The sequence below is a fragment of the Papio anubis genome, chromosome 1 (assembly GCF_008728515.1).
Source record: "Papio anubis isolate 15944 chromosome 1, Panubis1.0, whole genome shotgun sequence".
In the NCBI taxonomy this organism is placed as follows: Eukaryota; Metazoa; Chordata; class Mammalia; order Primates; family Cercopithecidae; genus Papio; species Papio anubis.
In genome coordinates, this window is record NC_044976.1 from 119,461,458 (window position 1) to 119,488,436 (window position 26,979).

A 26,979-nucleotide genomic window follows, 5' to 3' on the forward strand; every position below is an offset into this window, starting at 1 on the left:
TGAGATGAAAAATAAACTTTTATTGTATTAATCCACTCAGATGTCAAGATTTATCTGTTATAGTATCTAGCATTATCTATTTACAGAAATTGGTACATTGAGGTTAGGTGTGATTGTAACAAAACCTAAATATGTGGCTTAACAGTCAGCGAGTGATAAAAAACAAAAATCAAAACCTACAAAGATGGAGACCCAGGTTTGTACTATGCAAATATTTAATAAAAATATTACCTATGATGACTTGTGTATTTGTTGTATATTGCTGTGTAACAAATCACTCCAAAACTTAGTGAGTTAAAACAACAAGCATATCTTATTCCTCACAGTTTCTGTAGGTCAGAAATCCTAGAGCAGCTTGGGTGGGGTCTCTCGGAAGATTGCAGTCAAGTATAGGTGGGACCTTCAGTTATCAGAGGTTTGACTGGGATGGTAGGATCCACTCATTCACACGTCTGCACGACTACCAAGTTAATGCTGGCAAGTTAGTTTCTCTCCACTTGGGCCCCTCCATGGGGCTGCTTGAGTGTCCTTATGACCCAGTAGCTGGTTTCCCCCAGAGAAATTGATTCAAGAGACCAAAGCAGAAACTTCAATGTCTTTTATGACCTAAACTTGGAAGTCGTGTACCATCGATTCCACCATATTCTGTTGGTCATTTTCTCTCAGACTGCCCCAACCACTGTGGAGAGAATAAACTAGAAAGAAGCAAGATTTAAGGCAAAGACATCAATTTTGGCTCTTTTTTCTGTTTCAATGATTTCATTGTACGTATAATATGCATTGTAATCTGCTCTAAATGCTTCTGTTCAATTGTCACCATAAAGGAAGCCCTCATCCGAGGATAATGTGTGGTCATGACCCCTTTGACCAGGACAGTTTCTGTGTCCTCTTTTCTTTCTTTTCCTCCAGCATCTGTTTTTCTCTGACACTCAGCTTTCCTGAAAACTGTTTAGCATTTCTAATTCATCCAAATTTTCCAGTTGTATTTTTCTTTCTCATCTGCTGCAGTTTTCATCTTTAAACTAGCTAGATCTGTAGATGGAAGAAACAATGAGGTACCTCCGAAATTGAGTTAGAGCAGCGTGACCAACAAAAAATGATGAAATTAGATAAACACAAGAGACCTGAACCAATGCAATATAACTTAACATTTAAAAAACTCAGTAATATCTATGAGGCAGATACTATGACAGGGAATGTCGTTATGATATTACAACAATTGTTCATCTCTCTAAGATCTCTCAGATCAGAAGGTCAACTTTCTCCATTTTTTTTTCATAATTGCATCAGCCTATGGCACTAAGTTCTAGGACAACTCTATATTTTTCTTGAATTACAGATTGCTTGTCTTCCTTTAAATATTTTTTAGAAATTTACTTATCCAATAGTCAAAGAGGATTCTTCTTTACATTTTTATTAATTCTGTTGACCTAATTTTACTGTATCTAGTCAGGTCCTATACCTATTCTGGAATGGACGAGATTCTCAGTTTTATAGATAAGTAATAGAGAAAATGACAACAACTAGACAGAGAATAACCTGGAGTCTGTGGAAGGTTTCAGAGACATGAGAAGAAAACAACACCGAAAGTAAAAGAATGGCATAATTTCAAAAAATCTTTACTTAAAAAAATATTTATTTAAAATCTGTTTTGTACTCTCAAAAGAAAGGTTAAAGAAAACATGGACTCTATAAAACAACACATGAAACACAAGATAATAAGGTACTAGACTGAATTGTAAAAGGAGCTGGCAGAGTAGCAAACAATGCCACAGCAGAATTTAAGAATAAAGAGCAGAATTAGCAATACATAAAACCAAATCAATTTTGTAAAGAATCAATATCAGAAATTGGCCCAAATGCCAAAAGAAAGGACAAAGAGATGAAAATTATCAAAGAAGAAATAATAGATATGGAGGAAAGACAATAAAAATCCAACACATGAATATCAATGCTCCTGAAGAAAAGTCAGGACAAGTGAACCATAAGCTCTAAAGATACAATAGAAAGAAATTTTCTTGAGCTGATAAAAGATCTGAAATTGCAAATTGGAAGGGACTCATCATACACCAGGAAAAAAAATCTAGATAAATTTTGATTTGCAAGTATAAAGACATAATTCTATAATTTAGAAAAGTAATGAAACAACCCCTGCAATGGTTTTTGTACCACTGTTGAACATCTGTTTTCACATTCTTGTCTGCTTGTGAACACACAGTAGGGTTATACCTCTCTCAATAGGAGGTGAGGCTTCCTTGAAGATAATAGATATTTCAAATGCCAACTGCTGAAAAGAGAAAGATTATAAGGTGAGAAAAGCGAATTTGGAAGGTGGGCCTTAAACAGGAACAAGAGGGAATTCCTTTCTCTGAGCTTCATTCTTTTGAGGCTGCAATCCAAAGTCATAATCTGCTCACTAGTGCTTCCAAAAAAGAAGGGAAAATGGCATCTGCCATATGGAGGCAAGCTAGGAACTAAGTTGGGGAGTTAATGAGTTAATACAAGTCAAGATCTTAAAACAGTACCTGGCACGTAGTAAGCACTTCACAAATATTAGCTGTCATCACCTTCATAATTATCATTCTATGTGATATGATTACTGTAATTTAGCATAGCCTTATTATTATTATTATTACTGAGACAGTCTTGCTCTGTCACCCATGCTGAAGTCCAGTGGCACAATCTCAGCTCACTGCAACCTCCACCTCCCGAGTTCAAGCAATTCTTCTGCCTCAGCCTCCAGAGTAGCTGCGACTACAGGCACATGCCACCATGCCTAATTTTTGTATTTTTAGTAGAGACTGGGTTTCACCATGTTGGCCAGGCTGATCTTGAACTCCTGACCTCGTGATCCACCCACCACGGCCTCCCAAAGTGCTGGGGTTACAGGCAGGAGCCACTGCGCCCGGCCTCGTCTTATTATTAAATGATGTACCTTAGACTCAGCTTTGATAGCGATTTAAGAAAAGGGTTTATGTGATCTGGAGGGTAGGAGAGAGATTCCTCCTCTCCCTCAGAGGCCGCTGTTGGTCATGGGGATGAGTAATAGCTTAAAAGGAAAAGGGAAGCTGGATTGAGCATAAGGAACCAAAACGCATGGCTCTCAGTTTCAGCCAACCCTCTCAATGTGGCGCTAGTCCTTCCAATGCCAACTGTGGATGAACAAAGTGTTTACCAAGTTACTTACAAAGGAAAAACAACATCAGGCTGGCACCATACTTCTCCAGAACACATTAAATCTCAGAAAAGAAGAGATTATCCACAGAATACTGAGGATGAAAAACTTAAGCTGAAAACTCCACAACAAGCCAAATTTCACTCATGTGTGAAGCCAATTGAAAGGCACTCTCAATTATGCAAAAGCTCAAAATACCTGCAAACCCTTCTTTAAAGAAAAAATTTATTTCATAAGCCAAAAGATATATATATATATATATTTATTTATTTATTTTTGAGATGGAGTTTCACTCTTGTCACCCAGGCTGGAGTGCAATGGCGTGATCTCAGCTCATTCAACCACCACCTCCCGGGTTCAAGCGATTCTTGTGCCTCAGCCTCACGAGTAGCTGGGATTAGATGCGTGCGCCACCACACCTGGCTAATTTTTGGATGATTAGTAGAGACAGGGTTTCACCATGTTGGCCAGGCTGGTCTTGAATTCCCGACCTCAGGTGATCCACCCACTTCAGCCTCCCAAAGTGCTGGGATTACAGGCATTAGCCACCGTGCCCGCCCAAGAGAAATATTTTTTAAAAGAATTCAAGGCTGGGCATAGTGGCTCATACCTGTAATCCCAACATTTTGGGAGGCAGAGGTGGGAAGACCGTTTGAGTCCAGGAGTTTGAGACTAGCCTGGGCACACTGTGAGATCCTGTCTCTACAAAAATTTAAAAATTAGCCAGGCCTGGCGGCACACGCCTATAGTCCCAGCTACTTGAGAAGCTGAGGTGGGAGGATCACTTGAGCCCAGGAACTACAGTGAGCTGTGATTACGCCATTGCACTCCAGCCTGAACAACAAAGTGAGATGCTGTCTCAGAAAAAAAAAGAAAGAAACCAAGAAGGCAAAGTATGAAAGAGGCTGATAATGAATACTGAAGACATTTAAGCATGAAATGAATTAAATGTAACTATTTTAAGTATAGTTACAAAACAGAATACAAATATCATAAATAATCCTTAACAAAAAAATATTTTTAAAGTAAGGTTTAAAATCCCAGATTACACCAACATAAACTTGGGTATTGTGTGGGGTGTAGGGAGTAACAAAGAAGGAGAAATGTGAGAAAGTAGAAGTGTCCTGGTATTCTCAACTTACAAAGATGCTATTTTATTCTCTATGTTAGTAATAAGAAAAATATAAAGTTGTGTGTGTTATTTTAAAACAAACTGCATGCCTTCCAGATTACTGGGAAACAAAACAAGAAACAAGGACTATACAGTCCATATAGCAAAAAAGAAGAAAAAAACAGAAAAAAAAGCAAAACTAAAGACCAAACACACAAAATATGAGAGCAGAATCATTAAATCAAACCAAAATATTGATCTTTATTAATACAAAATATAATATGCAACAAAGACACACTATGAATCATTTTGCACTGAAAAATAAGGCACTGGACTGCATGAAACTTTCAGAAAAAAATGGAGATATGGACAGAAAAATAGTAGCAATAAAAGACTTCAGTCCTTGACGAATTGATAGAAGACAAAAATATAGAGGACTTCAATGTAATTTACAAGTCTGATTTAATGGATATGTAATGAAATGTTAAACAAAATATTTCCTATGTCTTGGAGTTTCAGTAAGGTTACATAACCAAGGACAATAAATGCCCAATGCCTACACTTTCTAAAAAGTGGTACAAAGCACAATCTAGAATTCCTTTAAAAAAAAAAGTAGCCCCCAAATGGTCTTGCAACTCCTAGCTCATAATCCACCTCTGGATTATTTAAAAGAAAGATAAAGGTTAATCGATAGGAGCAGTCTTTGAAGAGAGTTGTCGGACTGGAAGAAAGAACTGTGGTGTTTCTCATCCCCTTCCCTCACTCCCCTCCAAGTGAGGGGCTCAAGGAAAACCCCTGAGACTTTTCTGGGAAGCACTTGCTGGGAGGGAGGCCTGACCTCTTTCTCACTAGTCATTAGCGGCCTATTTGTCTGCAGAAGTTCACAGGTTCATCTCCGGCTGCCACAGTAGCCAATCTTGCAGGAGATTGATGTGTGTCCTCAGAATTTGCTGGAACATAGACACAGTGACCTTACCCAGGGAAAATTGGAGGCTTGAATGTGTTTCTTGCAGGCCAAATTCTTCACCATCATATTATTTTATTATAGTAAACAACACCAAAAAAAAAAATCCAAAAGGTAGATTGGTTAAGTTACTCATGACATAACCATATGATGGAATGTTATTGAGTCAATAAAAATGTTATAAAGTCTTTGACATGAGAAAATATTCATAATATACATTTTTTGAGACAGGGTCTCACTGTCTCCCAGGCTGGAATGCAGTGGTGCAATCACAGATTACTATAGCCTCAACCTCCTAGGCTCAAGCAATCCTCCCACTTCAGCCTCCAGAGTAGCTGGGATTACAGGTGTGTGCCACCATGTCTGGCTAATTTTTTTTTTTTTTTTTTTTTTTTATAGAGACAGGGTCTCCCAATGTTACCCAGGTTGGTCTCAAACTCCTGGGCTCAAGTGATCCTCTCACTTTGGCCTCCCAAAGTGCTGGGATTACAAGTTTTAGCCACCATGCCTGGACTATAATATATTTCTTTTTTGTTGTTGTTGTTTTTTTTTTTTTTGGAGACAAAGTCTTGCTCTGTCACCCAGGTTGGAGTGCAGTGGTGCAATCTCAGCTCACTGCAACCTCCACCTCCCAGGTTCAAGCGATTCTCCTGCCTCAGCTTCCCGAGTAGGTGGGATCACAGGCATGTTGCACCATGCCCAGCTAATTTTTGTACTTTTAGTAGAGACGGGGTTTCACAATGTTGGCCAGGATGGTCTCAAACTCCTGACCTCAAGTGATCCGCCCACCTTGACCTCCCAAAGTGCTGGGACTACAGGCATGAGCCACCGTGCCCAGTCCCATAATATATTTCTAAAATGAAGTATAATGAAAACTATATAACAACATAGCATGCTCATTGTCTTAATTCAAGCTACTATAACAAGATACCATACATTGGGTGGCTTCAACAACAAACTTTTTAAATTTTTTTATTCTTAAGTTTTGTGGGTGTATATAGTAGGTGTATATATTTAACAAACATTTATTTCTCACCGTTCCAGATGCCAGAAGTCCAAGATCAGGGTGCCAGCCTGGTCACTTCTTAGTGAGGGCCCTCCTTCTGGTTCACAGACAGCTGCCTTCTCACCAGATACTCACCTGTTAGAAAGAGAGCGTGCTGGTTCCTTCATCTCCTTGGAAGGGCACAAATCCCATCATGGGGCTTCACTCTCATGACCTCGTCTAAACCTAATCACCTCCCAAAGACCCCTCCTCCAAATTCTATCACATCGTGAACTAGGGCTTCAACATATGCATTTTGGGGGTACACAAACAGGATCCATTTTCTCAATGTTGGATCACAAGGAGTGCTATGGACTCCTTGTGATCCAATTTTGGGAAAATCCAAACGTATATGTGCATTGGTGTGGGTATGCATCACGTTAACCAAGAATAGGAATGAATATCCCAGACTTTGGAAATATGCCAGTGTTGTACTCCTTTGCAACTGTCTTAACATCATGGTGGCAAATCTCAATCCAGTGGTAAAGGTGGGGACTTCTTTAAAATAAGCAAATGTCCCTGCTGGTAGTCATCCCAAGAAGAGGTTAGTCCTGGAGCAAGAATTGGTGGGGCAGTAGGGAGAGCTTTTTGCTCTGCCTGAGCACAGATGGCAGGCGACCAGAAGTTTGGAACAGTTCATACAATAAGAATATGAACTTATTGACAACCAAAACTTTTAAATATACATGTATAAACATTAATAAATAAATATACATTGAAACTAATTAACAATGAAGGAAAACTGAATGTATACTCATAATAATAATGGGTAAAAATTACTGCATACTTACTATAAAGTGCTTATTTTCCTGAGGGATTTATATATATTACTTAATCTTCATAATAGCCTTATGAGAAAAGATACTATTACTATCTCTATTTTTTAGATGAGGAAACTGAAGTACAGAGAGTTTAGTAACTTGCATAAAAGCACACAATATTTAATCTTCTTTATTCCTCAGGAACACGGCCTCAAGAACAACCAAGCACTTGATACAGAGTTAACTCTAACTCATATGAACCAATCAAGGCCCTGGACAGGGCGGTGCATACCAGGTCAGCACCAAGGTCGATATATCCAAAATGAGATTGTATAAGAGGAAAGGACTAGAACGCACCTCCAAGAAGGTCTGGAAAAGAGAGAACCAACTGGGGAAGAGGTTCAAAGCAGACTCAAGGAAGATGAAGGGGAATTCTTGAGCCAAAGCACAAGTGGATGGAAAAGATTCTTAGGCTTCCTGAGGCTATGCAGTGAGCGTATCTAGAGAAAGGGGGGTGGGAGTGGAAAAAAGCAAAGAGCAAAGCTAGCACTTAGTCTCCTTTCTCTAGGCAAATCGGAGCTGGCATTTTCCTAGTGTGAAGGTGCTCACTCACTCTAGGAAAGTTTTTAGGTGGGGAGCAGAGTCTCACAACCAGTCCCCAGTCAGTATACATAAGAATCTCCTGGGAAGCTGTTAAAAATGCAGATTCCTTCTTAAAAAAAAAAATTGAACACACAAAGCAGAGAGTAGAGTGGTGATTACCAGGGGCTGGGGGTGGGGGGGCTAGGTCGGTTGGGGTTGGGGAGATGTTGGTCAAAGGATACAAAATTTCAGTTAGATAAGAGGAGTAAGTTCAAGAGATCTATTGTACAATATGGTGACTACAGTTAATAGCAACGTATTGCATTTTTGAAAATCTCTAAGAGAGTAGATTTTAAGTATTCTCACCACAAAAAATAAGTATCTGAAGTAATACATATGCTAATTACCTTGATTTAGCCATTCCACAATGTATACACACTTCAGGACATCATTTTGTGCATGATAAATGTATATAATTTTTATTTATTATGACTTCCAGATTCCTCCTGGGAGTCACTTTCAGAAATCCCAAGTCCACTGGTCTACATTAGGGCTGATGAATCTACATTTTAAATAAGCTCCCCAAGTCGTTAGAGAACCACACGTGGAGAAAACTGCACCTATACATTTCTAGTTATCAAGTATAGATACTGTCCATGGGACCATTGGGAAATAAACACTTTTCCTCTGAATACTTGGGGTTTCCTGTCCAGCTTACACTGGTGACTTAGTGGGTCACACAGGGAAGTTCTGAGACTCAGTGAACCTGGCACAGTGGGCAAAACTGCAAGATAGGATGTCTATCCATGAAGGGAGACAACTGGAGTAGGATGCCACGGAATTGGTGATATCATATGTCTCAAAAGATCCCAGACTTACAACTGCATGTGAATCTACAACTATATCACAATAAGTAAAAAATTTCAAAAGAAAATCCCTAACAGAGATCATCCAGCCACTGGCATGGGCAGGTGCTATATATGTGCCTGGAGAAGAGGTACTAGGGTGTTTCCCAGGGATCTGGTGTTAGTGTCAACTCCTGGGCCCAGTCCTTTGCATTAATTTGGAGGAAGGGGGTGAAATAGTTAGCTGTCAGTATGTGGATGGTGCTGGAAAGTGTGAGAGTACAGTAGGTATGAACACTGCAGTTGCTATGAAAAAGGACGGTAAAGTGGTGTGAGCAAACACTTGTCCAAAGGACACAGACTGATCACCTTGTCAATTGACTCTTTATAGCACATCTATGGGACTGGCTGTCAGTCTCTGGATGAGTGGCAAACAATGGCTACTAGTTATGAACATGACATATTTTGAAAAGCTCCCTTGGAAAAATAGCACAAACTGGGGACTCAGAACCCAGATTTGGTTTTACTGTCCATGGAGGCAGAACCAAAAGATCTCACTATTCTAAGAGGAGGGCAGCAGCTAGAGTGGATTGGGAGAATATTACCAGCAGTAGAGATGGGAGGACAAGCCATTTTAGTGTCAGAGTCCACCATCAGCAGTAGAGACTTGCTTTGAGAGGAGAGTCAATTGGATACTAAATGCAGTGTGAAGGTTTCTAAAGACATTCCTCAATCAAAATCAGAGGGTAAAGCAGTCCCTTGAATCACCTAGGCCTGTCCTTTACCTGGACACAAGTGGTAGAGTAGAGAGAATTCTGAATGGTGTCACCCAAAGCTTTGCATAGGCCTTAGGTCAGCAGGCATTGCACACCTTTCTTTGCTATTCCTGGTTTCTGAGACTCTGATCCCCACTGTGCACCCCAGTAAGCCACCAAGGTAAACTGCTTGCCTTGATCGTCTCTCTCGGCACTCTGCACTATACACAGTCTTGAATGTCGGTTAGGTGCTGCTATGTGGGAATCTACCTGCTTCCCTAATAGATATAGCCAGGACACAAAGTTGTGTGGTTATGACACTCCCATAATAGAACTGCCTCCACAGCTCCTTGAAATTCTGGATCAGGGATTGGACATCTAACAGGTAGTTTTGCCTGCTTAGTATGACAGAGTTCAATCCAATGAAAGGAAGACATGGTCCCTTGTGTGTAATGAATCTGCAAGTCACTTATTCAAACTGTAGTAGTCTGAACTCAGATGCTGATGTCAGGTGTCCTCAGGATTGTCTTCCTGGGTCTTGACTGCAGCCACTCCTACACAGGGTGATTTCCTGGGCTGGAGCCAGTTTGCAGGACAATGAGACTATGTGGACTACAAAGACTAGCTAGGCCCCAGGGCGCGGCAGAGTAAGCCCCACAGCAATGCACTAAGCCTTCATGAAATGAGTGTTGAATGAATGAGGTAGTGATTCAGTGTATATTTGACCCACGGTAACAGGTGGGAAGGGGGCAGAGGGAGCTACTTCCTAAAATAACCCTTCTTCAGACTCTTAAAGAACTGATCCTTGTTTTGAATTAAAATCTGTCTTCATTTAACTTCCAATCATTTGCCCTACAGATAACTGTCAGTGCCACATCAGTTCTTAATTCCATTCTTTCACATGAAGACAGATGTCGGCGTTCCCAGCCGCCTTTTGCCTTCCCACCAGCCCTTATCTTGGTGGTTCACATTTGAGCGAGCTCCAATATGTCTTTTGTATAATCTTTTTGAGTGAGTCTTCATTTGTCAACTGGCTGAGTGCAGTGGCCGGATCCTCAGCTCACTGCAAAGTCCGCCCCGGTTCACGCTTTATTCTCCCGTCTCAGTTCTCCCGAGTAGCTGGGACTACAGGCGCCCGCACTCCTCGCCTGCCTGTTTTGTATTTTAGTAGAGATCGGTTTCACTGTGTTACCAGGATGGTCCTCGGGATTCTGACCTCGCGGATCCGCTTCCTCTCGCCTCCCAAAGCGTTGATTACATTGAGCCATCATACCGGCCTTTTTTGAGACGAGTTTCTTCTTGTTGTCCAGGCTGGAGTGCTATGGCGCGATCTCGGCTCACCACAACCTCCCCTCCCGGGTTCAAGCGATTCTCCTGCCTCAGCGTCCCTAGTAGCTGGGATTACAGGCATGCACCACCACGCCTGGCTAATTTTGTATTTTCAGCTGGTCAGGCTGGTCTGGAACTTCCGACCTTAGGTGATCCGACCGCCTCGGCCTCCCCAAGTGTTGGGATTACAGGCGTGAGCCACCGTGTCCGGCCTGTAAAATCTCTTAAAAGTGTGGTACACGGAGTGCAGTACTCCACCTGTGGCCTAACTGATATGCAGTACAATATTATCACTAAATTGCTACAGACGGTGTGCTTTTCGTTGTTGTCACAGGAATGTATTTGGTTAGTTATATTTGTTAACGTCTCATCTGACTTTTCCAGTCTTCCTTCACTTTGTGCAGTCATATTTGCCGAGTCAAGTAAGTTATAATATTTAGGACACAATGCCTGACTTACTGTAATTATCTTATTAGCTATGATCATTACAAAACAGAATTACCACTTAGCTCTCAGGTCCTACCTCCTTCAGCCTCAGAAACGTTAAGGCTACCTAGCATTGCATCGGCTTTTTAGTATCGCCCCTAATAAGCCCCGCCCCTGGGACCTCTGCAGCTGGAGCCTAGCGTCCGCCCCACCCACGCCGAGCCCGAGGCGGGGCTCTGGATGTAGCCGCTGATTGGCTGGCTCGGGCGCAGCTTGATGGCTTCAGCCTGGAGAGCCGCCGTCCCGGCTGCGGCACCTGGGAGAAGGCAGCCTGTAGAGAGTCCGGTGGCCCCAGCGTGCCGTGGCCTCGGGGAGTGGGAAGTGGAGGCAGGAGCCCTCCTTACCCTTCGCCATGAGTTTCCTGATCGACTCCAGCATCACGATTACCTCCCAGGTGAGTCACCGCCTCCCGCCCCGACACCCGTCCGCCTCCCTTTCCCGAATCGCCCTCTCGGGTCCTCCGCGGTGCGGGCTGGTCCGGGGTCTCGCGTCTTTCTCAAGCGGCCTGCGCCAGTTACTCCGGGACCCAGAGCGCGAAGAGGGTGTGCGATTTGCTGCCTCCGGTTCCCTCAGCCCCGGCTGTCAGGAGGCTGGCCTGCGGCCGTCCGCGGCCCCACCCGGCATCCGTCCCTGGAATTTCGGTCCACTTTTGGAAGGGGTCCGCCGGCCTCCACGCTTAGAGCCGGCGCCGCCAGCTAAGGCGGCGGTCCTCAGAGCTCCTCGGAGCCTCCAGGCTGCGCCGCTGACCCTGGGCTGGGGAAGCCTGTGTGGTTCCGGGCACCCGGTGTGCGGGGCGCCAATCAGGGCTGGATACTGAGGACACGTCAGTGCAGGCTTTGCTGTTAGATGTCAAATCTGCATCCGGGTGTGGAGAAATTTGCTGCTTCAAAGTATCAATATAAGGTTATACGTATGCTTAAAAGTTAAGATTTCGTTTTTGCACTGACACCTCATCCTTTATCCTCTGCTTACTTACCCACACTTTTCGGATGTTTTTCTGACCCTCATTTCTCCATTGGTCACCTTCATTTGTTTGTACAGTCAGCAAACATTTATCGACCATTATATAAAGCCCTGAGCGTACAAAAACATATGAGACACCGTCTCTGCTCAATAGAAGCTTCGTCTAGTGAGTCTCTTGCTTTTACCGTGTAATCCGCTGTTAATTATTGTTTCTTCCTAGCATTTATCATAGCACTGGCATCATTTATGTATGTGTTTATGATTTTGTTTTTTGAGATCCTGCCTTGTTCATAGCTGTATCCCCACTTCCAAGTGCAGGCATTCAATAAATAATTGTTGGCCAACTGTTAATATTTGTGAAACTCAGACTACTTATTGATCTTTTTCCCCTCGTCTTTCCAATAATTTAAAGATTTTTGTGTGTGTGTGGTTATTTTTACCTGTTCTTTCTCTCAAATGGCAAATAACGAAACAGTTACCTTTTGGGGCTTAAAGTGAACTAAATTTTTGTTCTTTGATTCAGTTTTTGTATTGCTTCATCTTTATACTCGTCTCCGTAGAGAGGAGCATTTGCCTTTTCTCTTCAAAAACTTTTACGATATTTAAGAAATTACGAAAGAAGGAAAAGCCATCCATAATCCTACCACTCTAATGCAATCTTTTTTTTTTCATGTTTTGAATATACCACCTTTGCTATAGTTTTCATAATTATTGTTTTTATTGGCTTCATAGTATTCAAATGTATTAATGTAAAAAAACCTGGGCATGTAACTCTTCTGCTTAAAACCTTTCTAAGACTACCCAGTGCCCTTGGTGACAACTCAGGGTTGTTTTTAACCCTAGTACCAATTTAAGAAAAATAACAATATTTAATTAGCCTTTTTTTCCACTTAGAATAAAGATAAGAATGTCAGTAGAAAATTGGCTTTGCATTGCAGCCTCTAAGATTTTTAGCGTGGACATAATTGATACGTTGAACCAAGGAAGTGGCTTTCTAATTTTGTATGCCTTGTAATCATAGACTTTTACTTCACACATGTATCCATATGCAGTAATTAATTGTTAAACTAATGTGGAAGAAAGACCCGAAGATTCCTTTGCATGGAATGTTCTCTGTTCAAATATTTATGTGGCTACTTTATCATCATTTCGGCATTAGTAAAAATGTCACTTTAGGAAGGTTTTACCTGACACCCTGCCCACAGCCAAAGTGGCTTTCCATTTCGGCTGCCTTCTTCCTCATTTCCATGTTTTATTTTCTTCTTGGCATTTATTACTATAGTTCATTTGTATGTTCATGTGTTTGTTGTCTGTTCATGAAGTCCAAGACACCGTCTTTCTTGTTCTCTCCTGTATTCACCAGCATCTAGATCAGTTGCAGGCACACAGTAGCGTTGTAGTGAATATGTATTTAATAAAAAGCACTTCTCTAGAGAGGTGCGGTTACCTTGGAAACACCACCATTGCCCCCAGAGTCCCTCCCCGCTCATTTATTCTGTGTTGTATTAACTGAAAGGTTTATTTGAAATGAAATCTGAAATCAGAGGTCACATATTGAATCTTGCTCACCGCACCACAGGATGAAGTTCACACTCCTTTCCGTGGCTTTTCAGGTCCATTATTGATGGGACCCTCGCCCTTATCAGGTCCCTTATTGATGGCACCCTGGCTCTTCTCTCTTCAGCTGTGGCTTTCACCATTTTATTCTTTAGACTTCCTGAACTTCTTTTAGTTCCCTAACCTGGCCATGCTGTGGTGCCTCCAGATTTCCACACAGTGTGTTTTCTTTTTCTGGGCCTTTTCCTCATATCCCTTTCAGCCTTCAGATCTCAACTTGAACATCCAAGAAGCTTCTCCTAGACTGGACTAGATGTCCCTATACATACTGCCATAGTACCCTTCACCTACTTCCCCTGTAACAACGCTACCACATTGTTTTGTAATTACTCCTTTATCTCCTCCGTAGATTATAAACTCTTTGAGAGTAGCATTCATGCTCTCTTGTTTGCCATTCTATCCCTTGGACCTGGCACATATTAAGCACTAATAAATATTTGTTAAATAATTAAAAGGGTGAATAAATGATCCAAGAATAAACTATCTTTTATAGTTAATTCTTTAATAACTATCCTGCTGATGGCCTCTTTTTTCTTTTTTTTAACAGTAATTTTCAACCCAGAAGTCACTTTTATAAAAGCAACTGTTATCTAACTTGTGTTTTGAGCCCTCTATACAGTCATAAGAGTTATCAGTTCCAGAGTACACTCTTAAGTCCTAAGATCAAGACTTTACTCTTTACAATTCTGAAAGTATTAAGTCTCGTTTATAATAAGAAGCTATGTGCCTTCTATTTTATTTGCAAAGCTATTTGAAATTGCATTTTGCTTCTGCATTCTTTTTGGAGCCTCTATAATCTTGCCAGAATTTGTGTTTATCTTGGATGTAAATGAATTATCCAGCTACTTTTGTGTATGTCCGTAGTTTAAAAGTCTTTTTTTTTTTTTTTCAACTTTTATTTTATTGTAGATTTGGTACTTGTGCTGGGTATATTGTGGGAGCTGAGGTTTGGGATACAAATGATCCAGTCACCCAGGTACCAGGTACATAGTACTCAGTAATTAGTTTTTCAGTCCTTCCCCTTTCTCCCCTCCCCTGCCCCCAAGTAGTCTCCAGTTTCGTTTTTTGCAATCTTTATGTTGGTGAGTACCCAATATTTAGCTCCCACTTAGAAGTGAGAACATGTGGTATTTGGTTTTCTGTTCTTGCGTTAATTTGCTTAGGATGATGGCCTCTAGCTGCCTCTATGTTGCTGCAAAAGACATAATTTTGTTCTGAAAGTCTGTTTAAGCTTTCTTTGTCAATGCGAAAGGAAGCCACAATGAAATATTAAAGGTATATATCTGTTTCTCTTTTCTTCCATTCCCCTCCCCACCATATAAACTTAAAAGTTTTGCTTGTTTTCCTTGTCTAAAGTTCCATTTCACAGCAATCTTGGTGATTTTTTTTTTTTTTTTTAAATCATCCATTTCCACTATACATACCATTCTCAGTCCTAACTACCCAACTTCTCTGTTTTCAGTTGTGGCTTCGTAAGTCATATGAATATGGTTTCTAAACTCTGAATTTACATTTGTCTCCACGGGTAACCATTTATAATAGCCAAAGGATATCCTGGCATTTTCTCCTAATCTGCTTGACTCTTTCCTTTTCTACTTGATCTAGATGCTTGGATCCAACTTACTTTCTTACAACCTCTTGTTCGTTTACCTTCATATATATATAAGTCCATACTTGCATCATTGCTATAGTTTGTCTACTAATCCAGAGGCCTGAAGGCTACTGTAGAAAATCATACAGCTGTGTAGTTTGCCAACGCCGTGAGTTTAACCCTCAACTCACTGAATTATTCCTTTTCTTGACCTTAATCAGCTGCTTGTTTCATTCCTCTCAAACTTTCTCTGAATCTTTGTCACTCTCCTCAAAGCTGCCTTTTCTATACTCACCTGTCTTACTCCTAGCAGATAACCTTGCCTCGTACTTACTCAACAAAAGTGAAGCCAAAAGGTATGTTCTCCTACTATGAATACTTTCTGCATTTTAATCTAAAAGGTTATCTGTGTTCACAACCATTCTCACCTCCTTTCCTTCCATTTCAGAAAACGGGGTTCCCCTACTCTGGTTTAAGGCCATTTTACTTACTTTGATCTTAGAGTAGCTTATTTTGAAGTGGTTAAAAGCACAGGTTTTCTAGACAGACTGACTCAATAAGAGCTGAAAAAATAATATTTTTTAAAAAAGCACAGATTTTGGAGTCAAACAAGCTTGAGTTCATTCTTGATTCTGACACTTACTATAAATTGAATAACTTCGCTAAACCTCATCTTTCTCTGTGAAAATAGGACAATAAAACCTACCTTAGTAGGTTTTTTACTGGTTTTTATAAGATTATAATGCTAAGTACTACTTAGAGAGCCTGGAATATAGTAAATGCTTAATAAAAGTTACCTAATAATAATAATAAATTAATAGTATCAGTTCATCCTCTAGCATTCCATCATCCTTCTCATCTTTTTCTCCTTACTTGACTGCTTTCTTTCCCCTTGGCCAATAAACTTTCCCTTTTTCCACATTCTCCTCTAGCCTGTTATCTAATGTTTTCTCTTTTTCTCATTCCTGGCTCTTCCTAGAGTAATTTGCATTTACTATCCCCACTGGTTTAGCTCCCATTCATTCTGACCTGCTACACTGTAGTTCCTGCCCCTACCTCACCATTCAAACTGTGTTCCTTATCCTCTAGTGTTTTCTTCTTGGCACATTGCTCTCCTTACTCTAGATACTGTTCCCGGGTGATCTCATGTACTTTGGTAGTTTCAACTCGTAGGTATATCTTAGATGTGTCTTCGCAATCTGTCTTTTATTCAGATGCTTGCTGGATATCTTGACCCATCTTGCTGGATATCTTGACCCATATTGCTGACTGTCCCTCAGGCCCTTAGTGTGTTCAGAAATGAGCTCATCATTTTCCCCATCCTCTGCCCCCTTTCCTAAACCTCTTCTTTCTCCAGTGTTCTTTATATAAATTGGGTAGCTTCACTATTCATCCTGTATTCCAAACTAGTCATCCTTGACTTCTCCCTGCTGATTTTATCTTCTAAATAGTTCTCAAATCTGTCATCTCCTCTTCTGTCACCAAATGTCTTAATTCAGGGCTTTATCATCTTTCATCTGAACTCCCATAATACATTTCTATGATGTTTCTCTTCCTACAATGTTATTTCCTTCAAATGTGTCTTCCACACAGCCACCATACTGCTCTCTATAATATACAACAAATCAGACCATGCCATTTCCCTGCTTAAATAACCCTCACCACCTACAGACTATAATCTTAGGGTGGCCTTCAAAGCTCTCAGTGGTTGGACATCCACTCCTCCTGTCTAGCCTCATTTTTAACCTCTTCCTTCTTTGAACTTCATCTTCTAGCAGCACCAAACCATGTGTAGTTCCTGGCATATACCACGCTTTTCACTCTGCACCTTTACTCATGCCCTTTGCTATCTGGAAAGCCCTGTCCTCCTACCCCTACCACCTGTTTTTACCCTACCTGATTCTTTTTGTTGTTGTTGTTCATTTGTTTTGTTTTGAGACAAGGTTTCGCTCTGTCACCTAGGCTGGAATGCAGTGACGTGCTCACGGCTCACTGTAGCCTCCACCTGCCAGACTCAAGTGGCCCTTCCACCTCAGCCTCCCCATAAGCTGGAACTACAGGCACGCACCACCACACCTAGCTAATTTTTGTATTTTTTTGTAGAGATGGGGTTTCACCATGTTGCCCAATCTGTTCTCAAACTCCTGGGCTGAAGCGATCCACCCGCCTTGGCCTCCCAAAGTGCTGGAATTACAGGCATGAGCCACCGTGTCCAGCCTCCCTACTTGATTCTTATTCATCCTTTGAGAGGGTGGTTTTTAATATGTTAGGGGTGGTGGAAACCTTTGAGTGTGTGATGAATACCTTGAAACCATTCTAGAAAAATACACATTATCCCAAAATTTGCACACAATATCAGGTTTTAACCCCAAATTAAAACTTCCTTCAGCTCAGGCATTATCTTCTCCAGAAAATCTGTCCTAAGACCCTACAGATTGGTTTGGTCTCCCTCTTTCATATTGTTTTACAATATCATGTATGTATTTCTACCATTGCATATCCATATTATGTTATAGTTATTTATGTATCGTCTTCACTATGTTGTGAGCTTGTAGAGGGTAGTATCCTATACCTTTGTATCCTCATTTCCTAGCATATACATCAGTTATTACAGAAGATTTAAGATTGAATGCTGAAGGATAAACCGTCTTTTATGTAGACCACTTAGCCATTCAGCAAGCACTTATGGAGAGCCTGCTACGTACCAGGCTTTGTGCTGGATGCCAAGGATACAGAGATTACAAGACAAACATGGTTTTTGTCCTCATAGAGCTTATAATCTAATGTCAAAAAATATTTAAATCAGGCATTACAAAACCGCATGGTAAGCACTTTGATGAGGGAAGTACAATGTAGAATAGGATTATATAAAAAGAGCAATTTATCTGTGTTTGGGAGGGCAGCGAGGGCCTTCCAGAGGGAGTAAATAGCGTAACTGGGAGAGGGCTGGAGAGAAGTTCCTGTCAGAAGACATCTAGAGAGGTCTCAATGTGAAAGAATATGGGTCTAAAGAACCAAAGGAAGTTCCAGGGGGCTGAACACATGAGTTTGCTAGGCAGCAGGGGCATGATAAGAAGCTAAAGTAGTCTGTGCTAAACTACTGAGTTTACACTTGCTCAGTAAAGTAGTCCCTAGGAAGACATAAAATCATTTTATTCATAAAAGTCCTAGCCAGTTTAAGAAGAAAAGATTAGTCGTGTCAGTGCATGTCTATGTATAGAAAGTTCTATTTACTACAGACCAGCTTTGTCAGCTGTCATGTGGCTACGGTCTCTGCCAGTTTGAAACAAAACTGACAAAAGAGGGATCCTGCAATCTCTCAGCTTTACACTGAGATGAAAAACACTTTATGTAGATTAGGCAGGATGGCGGAGAAGCTAAGAAAACTCTCTGAAGGAAACAGATATAAAACACATTAGGCTTTCTACTGCTCGTCTACTTTTGGTGTCAACTCCTTTCCCGTGAAGTTTTTATTTTTTAAATTGATTTATTTTTATTTATTTTTTGAGACAGGGTCTCACTCTGTTGCCCAGGCTGGAGCACAGTGGTGCAATCATGGCTCACTGCAGCCTCAACTTCCTAGGCTCAGGTGATCTTCCCACCTCAGCCTCCCAGGTGGCTGGGACTACAGGCACACCCCACGACCTCCAGCTAATTTTTATGTGTGCATGTTTTTTATAGAGATGGGTTTTCACCATGTTGGCCAGGCTGGTATTTTTTTTTTTAAATACTTGCAATCAGGGATCATCTGTAAGAAGCAAGTCTCACTCTGACTCCTTTTCTTTTTTTTGAGACCGAGTCTCACTCTTATCACCCAGGCTAGAATACAGTGACGCGATATTGGCTCTCTGCAACCTCCACCTCCCAAAATGCAAGTGATTCTCATGCCTCAGCCTCCGGGAGTAGCTGGGATTACAGGTGTCCACACCCAGCTAATTTTTGTATTTTCAGTAGAGACGGGTCTTCGCCATGTTGGCCAGACTGGTCTCGAACTCCTGGCCTCAGGTGATCTGCCCACCTTGTCCTCCCAAAGTGCTGGGATTACAAGTGTGAGCCACCGCGCCTGGCCACTGACTCCTTTTCTATTTGCGAACTTCTATGGCTCATGTAATGATTATCATAAGATTATGGGAAAATATATACTTCCATTTTTGTCTTACTTAAAGCACACTCTGTACCATGGATAGCTTCAAAAATCCAAGAGCATTTAAACATTTATTTCCAATGTCATGAGCTTTAATAAGTAGGTCTTATAAGAGCGGATCTTATCTTTAATCCCTGAAATAAGTTAACCATCTAGTTAGCAGACCTTTTATCATGAGTTTCTATAAAACGTTTCTCAGAAGAAAATATAGATTGACATTCTATTTTCCTTCTCCTCCAGATACTGTTTTTTGGATTTGGGTGGCTTTTCTTCATGCGCCAATTGTTTAAGGACTATGAGGTGAGAAGAAATCACTTTGTCATACTTACACTGTATGAATTTAGATTGTTTTAAAATGGGACAAGAAAAATGCCTCCATTAAAGAAACATTATGTTCATTTCCAAGATGGGAAGCTGTTACCAAATAAGTACTATATAACTATTAGATTGGAGAATATAATTAGGCTTAATTGATTTAAAAAGGGGGGGGGAAGGCAAATCAAATATAGCCCAGAAGTTAGGAGCAAGGAATGTCATGCCTTAGTCATATCAGGATATGCACCAATAGCAAATAGTTATTCTGTGGGAGAGAATTTATTCATAATGTCTCACAAATGTTCCCTTTCATTTGTCTATCTGACCCTGAATTACCAGTCTTATGTTTTAAATTAAAACCAAAATCCCAAAGCTGGTGTAGTTTTTATCTCAAGCTTTGGATTCAGAAGATCACCACCCTAGATTGGACATTTCCTAATTAGTTCTCCTAATTAGTTGTGGGCAGCAAGCCACCCAGGTGCCTAGGCAGGGACCGAGGGCACGAGCTGTTCCAGTATAATAAAATATGAAAAACAAGAATAGTTATACTAGATATAGATCATAGATATGATTATATATGAATATCATTAATCATTAGTTTGTAGCAATTACTCTTTATTCCAATATTATAATAATCCTCGCTCTACAATCATAACCTAGGAAAAACCAGGCCATACAGAGACAGGGGCTGGGGGGGACATAGTGAGAAGTGACCCGAGGATGCCCGTTGCCAAGCAGACCATGGTCTAGCGATAGCATCAGTGTCAGGGAAAAACACCCACTACTTAGCAGACCGGGAAGGGGAGTCTCCCTTTCCCTGGGTAGTTTAGAGAAGACTGTACTCCTCCACCTCTTGTGGAGGGCCTGACATCAGTCAGCCCCACCCGCAGTTATCCGGAGGCCTAATCATCTCCCTGTGATGCTGTGCTTCAGTGGTCACACTCCTAGTCTGCCTTCACGTTCCATCCTGTACACCTGGCTCTGCCTTCTAGATAGCAGTAGCAAATTAGTGAAAGTATTAAAAGTCTTTGATATGCAGAAATAATGGCCTAAGATCTCTCTCTCTCACCTGTCTTTCTCTCTGCCTCAGCTGCCAGGCAGGGAAGGGTCGTCCGTCCAGTGGACACATGACCCACATGACCTTACCTATCATTGGAGATGGCTCACACTCCTTACCCTGCCCCTTTGTCTTGTATCCAATAAATATCAGCGCAGCCTGGCATTCAGGGCCACTACTGGTCTCCAGGTTTTGGCGTAGTGGTCCCTCGGGCCCAACTGTCTTTTCTTTTATCTCTTTGTCTTGCATCTTTATTTTTACAGTCTCTCATCTCCGCACACGGGGTGAAATACCCACCGACCCTGTGGGGCTGGTCCCTACAATTAGTAGTAAGATCAGGGGTTATAGTCGACATTTGGGTCATTTCTAGGATGTTCTCCATTAAATTTTCCCAGGGAGTTTATTGTCTGAAAGAGCCTGGAATTCTGGAGATTTTCTTCTGCCCAATACTTTAAGGCCTCCCAAGGGAGGTTCCAGAACTGATCAGGATCTGTGAGTGTTGAAGAACCCTTTTAAACATTAACCATTATATATCACAGTGTGTCCAGTTTTTGTCCAGTGTGCATCCAAATTCTAGTGCCACATACTGACCCTGTCACTTCATCTTCTTGTCCTCAAAATTCTTCATCCACAAGAGGATGCTGGTAATAGTGACTCAAGATTCAGAAGTGCCACCTACTTTGGTCTTTTTCTTTAGCTCCAGGCAAGTTGCTGTTGTGGCCCTACTTCCAGTGACTTCAGAATTTCCTCAAAATAAGTTTTCTGACTTGTAACCAGAAGGAGGTTATCAGTTCAGTTTTTAAACACGGAAATAACTTCTAGTCTCTATTTGGCTTTTAACAGGTAACGTCGGTATGTTGTACAGGTGATCTTCTCTGATATTTGCATTTTCTTGCACCATGTTTGAGCTCATCATCTTTGAAATCTTAGGAGTATTGAATAGCAGGTGAGTAAGAGTACTGAATAACTCCTCTTGAAGAGTTCTGTGCTACATTCTTTACCATGGAAAATCTACCTGGATCCCATAACTGAAAAAAACAAACAAACAACAAACCAAAAACAAACAAACAAACAAAAACACTGTGTTAATAATTTAGTCTCAGTAGCTACAATGATCACAGCAGATATGGGTCACAGCCACCTAATAGCTGGTTTGACAAAGATTATGAGAAGCCAGGAAAAAAAAGATCTGACCATTAACTCTGAAGAACTCATTGGAGTGAGGCTGTGAAGCCGCGGACTAGGCTTCACTCCTAGAAGCTTTATTTTTCCGGGACTGCTCGGTGACTGAATCCCAGTAACAGCCCTTCACATTGTTCTGCTGATTGAAAATCTCTACCTGAAAAGGTTAGAATTCCTCAGAGATACTTAATGATCTCTCTGAAGACTGAGCTCCAGTTCTTACTTAACTTAGTTACTTTTATTGATTTTACAGTATTGATCAAGTTTGGTTGAATTTAAAGTGTTTCTTAAAACACTTTCTTAAAGTAACTCTTTACTCCAAATAATAGACCTATTAGTTTATTAGACAGTCTATCCGAAATATTTATTGCTTCTTTTTTTTTTTTTTTTTTTTTTTTTGGGAGGCCAGGTCTGGCTCTGTAGGCTGGGTGGTGGCGGATCTGTAGCTCCTGCAAGCTCAGCCTCCGGGTTTATGCATTCTCCTGCCTCAGCCTCCCAAGTAGCTGGGACTACAGGCGCACTGTGTTAGCCAGGATGGTCTCGATCTCCTGACCTCATGATCCGTCCGTCTCGGCCTCCCAAAGTGCTGGGATTACAGGCTTGAGCCACTGCGCCCGGCCTAGTTATTGCTTCTTAATCTGCAAGCTTGAGTATTTTTTTAGGCCAGCATTTATATGTAGGGTTCATCAACTTTGCTATGCAGACTTTGTTGTACTTTTTAATCACTACCTGGAAAAACCTTTTAAGAGTAAAGTAGTCTTTCACTCTAAAGTTAGGACTCAGCGCCAAAGTGAGTTCACTGTAGACCCCTGACACTTGAGACTTGTAGAGAGACTGTACTCTCAAATCCTTGATAATCAGAGTTGAAAAGAGAAACAAAATTTAGGCAGGCCTTGGTGGCTCAAGCCTGTAATCCCAGCACTTTGGAGGCGGTAGGCCCAGGATCACGAGGTCAGGAGATGGAATGTCCCTGGCTAACAATTGAAACCCCATCTCTACTAAAAATACAAGAAAATTAGCCGGTGAGGTGGCGAGGCGCCCTGTAGTCCCAGCTACCGGGAGGCTGAGGCAGGAGAATAAGTGAACCCGGAGGCGGAGCTTGCAGTGAGCCGAGATCCCGCCACTGCACTCCAGCCTGGGGCACAGAGCAAGACTCCATCTCAAAAAAAAAAAAAAAAAAAGAAAACAAAATTTAAATTAAAAAGAAAAACTTACTGTACAAATGGTTAATCACAAAACATTGAAAGGTTCAAAAAAGAGAGAGAGGCCAGACACAGTGGCTTACACCTATAGTCCCAGCACTTTGGGAGGCTGGGGCAGGAGGATCACTTAAATGCGGGGGTTCAAGACCAGCCCCGGCAACAAAGTGAGAACCTGTCTCTACAAAAAAATTTAAAAAATTAGCAGTGTGGTAGTACACACCTGTAGTCCCAGCTACCCTAGAGCCTAAAGCAGGAGGACCCCTTGATCCCAGGAATTTGAGGATGTGCAGTGAGCTATAATCACTGGACAAAACAGTGAGACCCCATCTCTTAAAAAAAAGAGTGTGAGAGAGAGAATCAGAGTTGATAATAATGGTCTCTTGATAGAACAATGAATAACATGTATTATGGTAAAATAGAAGTATGTTCTGATTCTCCTACTTTTAAACTTTATTAATCCAAACCTTTTTTTGGATGAGCTAGATATAGATCCTATGACTATAGAGAATAGACAAGTATTATTTTACATAATGGTTATTAAATTTTATTATCACCACCTGCATCTTTCACTGCTATTTAAGCAGGGGTTGGCAGACTTTCTTCTGTAAAGGGACAGATAGTAAATATTTTAGGCTTCTGTGGACCAGAAGGCTTCTATTGCAACTACTCAGCCCTGCTGTTGTAGAGCGAAAGTAGTCATAGGCAATATATAAACAAACGAGCATGACGATGCTCTAATAAAACTTAATTTGTAAAAGCAGGTGGCTGCCAGGCCATAGTTTGCCAACTACTCATCTAAATATAGATACAGAGGATTCAGATATTCCAAAGCTATAGTTACTGTTTTTGGTAGATGATGTCCCCCAGCTTTTAACTTATAGTTAATAACCCATATAGTAAGAAACATCAGTCATACTGTGGTGTATATTTCTTAAATTTCTTAATTAGTTAAAGAAGATAAGAAGTAACATTGCTGAAATCTGGTTCTTCTTTGTGTGCTATATAGAGGATTGGGTTTGTTCAGTCTGAGACATGTCTTCAGTTATACCTGTTTTTTCATGCTAATATTTCACCCAATTATGGAACACAAATGTGAACCTTGATGATGTAGTATAACTGTCCATTGACTGGACTCAGAATTGTTTTGAAAAGAGAATCTTGGCCAGAATATTCCTATGAGAAATCTTATGCCATCCTTATATTCAGTCCTCCATATGTAACATGTTCTTTCCCCTTTTATTCCTTTTAGGATTTCCTTTTTATCACTGGTTTTGATGGATTTGATTAAGATGTTCCTTGGTGAAGTTTTCTTCGTGTTTCTTGTTCTTAGGATAATCACAGTTCTGTAATATTTGAAGTTTATGGTTTCCATGAAGGTCCTTAATCTTTCATCCAGTATGTTTTAAATATTTTTGTCTCTATTCTCCACTACACGCCCTTCAGGGATTCCATTTAGCCCTATACTAGGGTATTTAAAGTTTTTATGCTGATGGTCCTTTTATGTTTTCAAGTTATTTGTTACTGTGTGTTTCATTTATGTTTGAACTTCTTTTCCTTCTAGTTCAATAATCTTCTCTTCTGCAATGTTTAATCCAGTGCCTTCTTCCATTTCAGACTGTAAGTCATAGTTTTTATCTATAGAATTTGATATTTAAAAAATCTTCAACCTCTCCATTTAATTAAAATACAATTATAACTGCTCTAATGTCCTTTTCTGCTATTTCCAGCATGTGTGTCAATTTCAACTAGATGATTAGATTTTTCATTATGTATCTTGTTTCCCTGCTTCTTTGGTTGCTTGATATTCTTTTATTTTATTTTATTTTATTTATTTATTTATTTATTTATTTTTTTTTTTTTTGGGGGGGATTGAGTTTCACTCTCGTTGCTCAGGCTGGAGTGCAATGGTGTGATCTCAGCTCACTGCAACCTCTGCCTCCCAGGTACACAAGCGATTCTCCAGGTACAGGCGATTCTGTGCCTGGGCAAGTCATTGACTTTCACTGGGAATTTTTTTTTTTTTTTTTCCCGACATCTAGAAACTTAAGTTGGCAATTAACTTTCTCAAAGAAGTTATGTGAGAATGAATGAGACCTAAACATTGCCTCTTCCGTCTGGCAGCTGTTAACCTTTATTAGTTACGGTGTTCATGCTGGGGCAGGTGCTGTTTTCAGATCTCAATGGATATTCACTGGTTGAACCCTCACAAGGCCATGAGGCACATTCTATTATCCCTGTTTTGTAGAGGAGGAAACAGACTTCTGAAGCTAAGTAACTTGTCCAAGCTAACATAGCTAATAAGTAGCAGATCCAGTATCAACCTAGGCAGTATGGCGCCTCCGTTTCCTCCACCATGTGCCAGCGGTTAGTACAGAAATAGAAACCATCACTATGATAGCAAATACAGTGTTTAGTATTCCTTTCAGCAATTCGTTTTATGCTTCCTCCTATAAAGTTACACTGGGGGAAAACAAATAAATGAACTGAGTGTCCATTTATCCTCATCTAACATTAATTGTTACATGTCCTGAACGAATAGGAAAAAGACTTATTTCAGAAAACAATATGTATGTAAGTGGCCACCAGAGATAGTTTTCTGTATTGTTTGTATTCATTCCTGGGACATGTATTTAGAGACTTCTGTGTTGCAGGCCTGTGCTAGATCTGGTAAAACAAAAATGAGTAAAACGTGATACTTACTCTCAAGAATCTCACACCTCCTTCTTCTATGATAGATTCTTATAAGCCCTTTAATATTTAGTAGAGGCAGTTCTTTCCTCCAGAAACTTACAGTGTCCTTTCTGCATTAGGATCTTAGTGCAACATTGCTGTGCAAACTTGGACCAGGGCAGAGTGAGATAGCAGAGGAGCTGTGCCAGCGTCTACAACGAAAGGAAAGGATGCTGCAGGACCTTCTAAGTGATCGAAACAAACAAGTGGTGGAACATGAAATGGAGATTCAAGGCCTGCTTCAGTCTATGAGCACCAGGGAGCAGGAAAGCCAAGTAAGGATTAATGCACAGATCAGAAAAGTATCATGTAGTGCATTTATAGTCTGCAAATAGGAAGCATTTGCAGACTATAGATGTGTGTGTATTTATATATTTTACAGTCAACTCTGTTAGTTTCTTTCCTTCTATTTATTACCTAGACCACAGTTTTATTTATTTACTTACTTATTTAGAGGTGGGGGTCTTGCTGTGTTGTGCAGGCTGGTCTCGAACTCCTGGGCTCAAGCAATCATCCTGCCTTGGCTTCCCAAAGTGCTGGGATTATAGGTGTAAGCTGCTGTACCTGACCTGAGACCACAGTTTTACATTAATCATCAAAGTATGAAACATTTCTTGAAAACCTTGCATTTGGAAGGGTGCCTAAACAATACATGTATCCATTAACTTCATTACATACATTTTCTTTGCCTTAATAATCTGATCATTTAAAATCTGAGTTATCTTAAGAGGAAAAAAAGATTACATTTTTCAGAGGTCATGGTGAGAATAAAGAATCTCATAATAGTATGGGGTATATTAATTTCACAATATTTAAGAAGTAAATTCCTTTTTTTTTTTTTTTTTTTTTGAGAAGAGAGAAGATGGTGCAAGCCTTAATGGAAAGAAATTCAGAATTACAGGCCCTGCGCCAATATTTAGGAGGGAGAGACTCCCTGATGTCCCAAGTACCTAACTCTAACCAACAAGCTGAAGTTACCTACATTGGCCCCTGCTCTTGGAGAAAAGACTGATCAAGTAAGAACTATAGACTTAGATAATTCATGCTGATTCCATTTCCTTTTTACATTTGAGGTGTAGGTTTGATCATTTTAATACCAAAATCTCAGAATATTCTCAGTACTGT

The 26,979-nt window shown here is 40.7% G+C and overlaps 1 protein-coding gene and 1 long non-coding RNA gene across 9 annotated transcripts in view; one reads left to right on the top strand and one right to left on the bottom strand.

Annotated features, from left to right (window-relative positions):
• On the bottom strand, positions 1–11,823 carry LOC116270818. 3 transcript variants are annotated; one of them, XR_004179106.1, is made up of 3 exons: positions 11,398–11,823; positions 6,287–6,391; positions 1–695 (listed from the first exon to the last, which is right to left on the bottom strand). It is a non-coding gene; the product is annotated as an uncharacterized LOC116270818 (long non-coding RNA). The 3 variants fall into 3 exon arrangements; XR_004179111.1 differs by having other exon boundaries at positions 1–1,032; XR_004179116.1 differs by lacking the exon at positions 1–695 and adding an exon at positions 4,528–5,236.
• GPR89B (G protein-coupled receptor 89B) overlaps positions 11,261–26,979 on the top strand; it is a 26,158-nt gene continuing 10,439 nt past the window's right edge. The window contains exons 1-5 of one of the 6 annotated variants that reach the window (XR_004178988.1): positions 11,261–11,447; positions 19,609–19,668; positions 21,584–21,686; positions 25,935–26,129; positions 26,710–26,870. Coding sequence is in view for 2 of the 6 variants with exons in the window: in XM_031656493.1 (XP_031512353.1) it covers positions 11,406–11,447; positions 19,609–19,668; positions 25,935–26,129; positions 26,707–26,808 (399 nt within the window). In the remaining 4 variants the exon portion in view is untranslated. Of the gene's footprint in view, positions 11,448–17,828; positions 18,049–19,608; positions 19,669–21,583; positions 21,687–25,934; positions 26,130–26,706; positions 26,871–26,979 lie in introns of those variants that run through there. The other 5 variants (XR_004178993.1, XM_031656493.1, XM_031656507.1 and 2 more) reach the window with 5 other exon arrangements.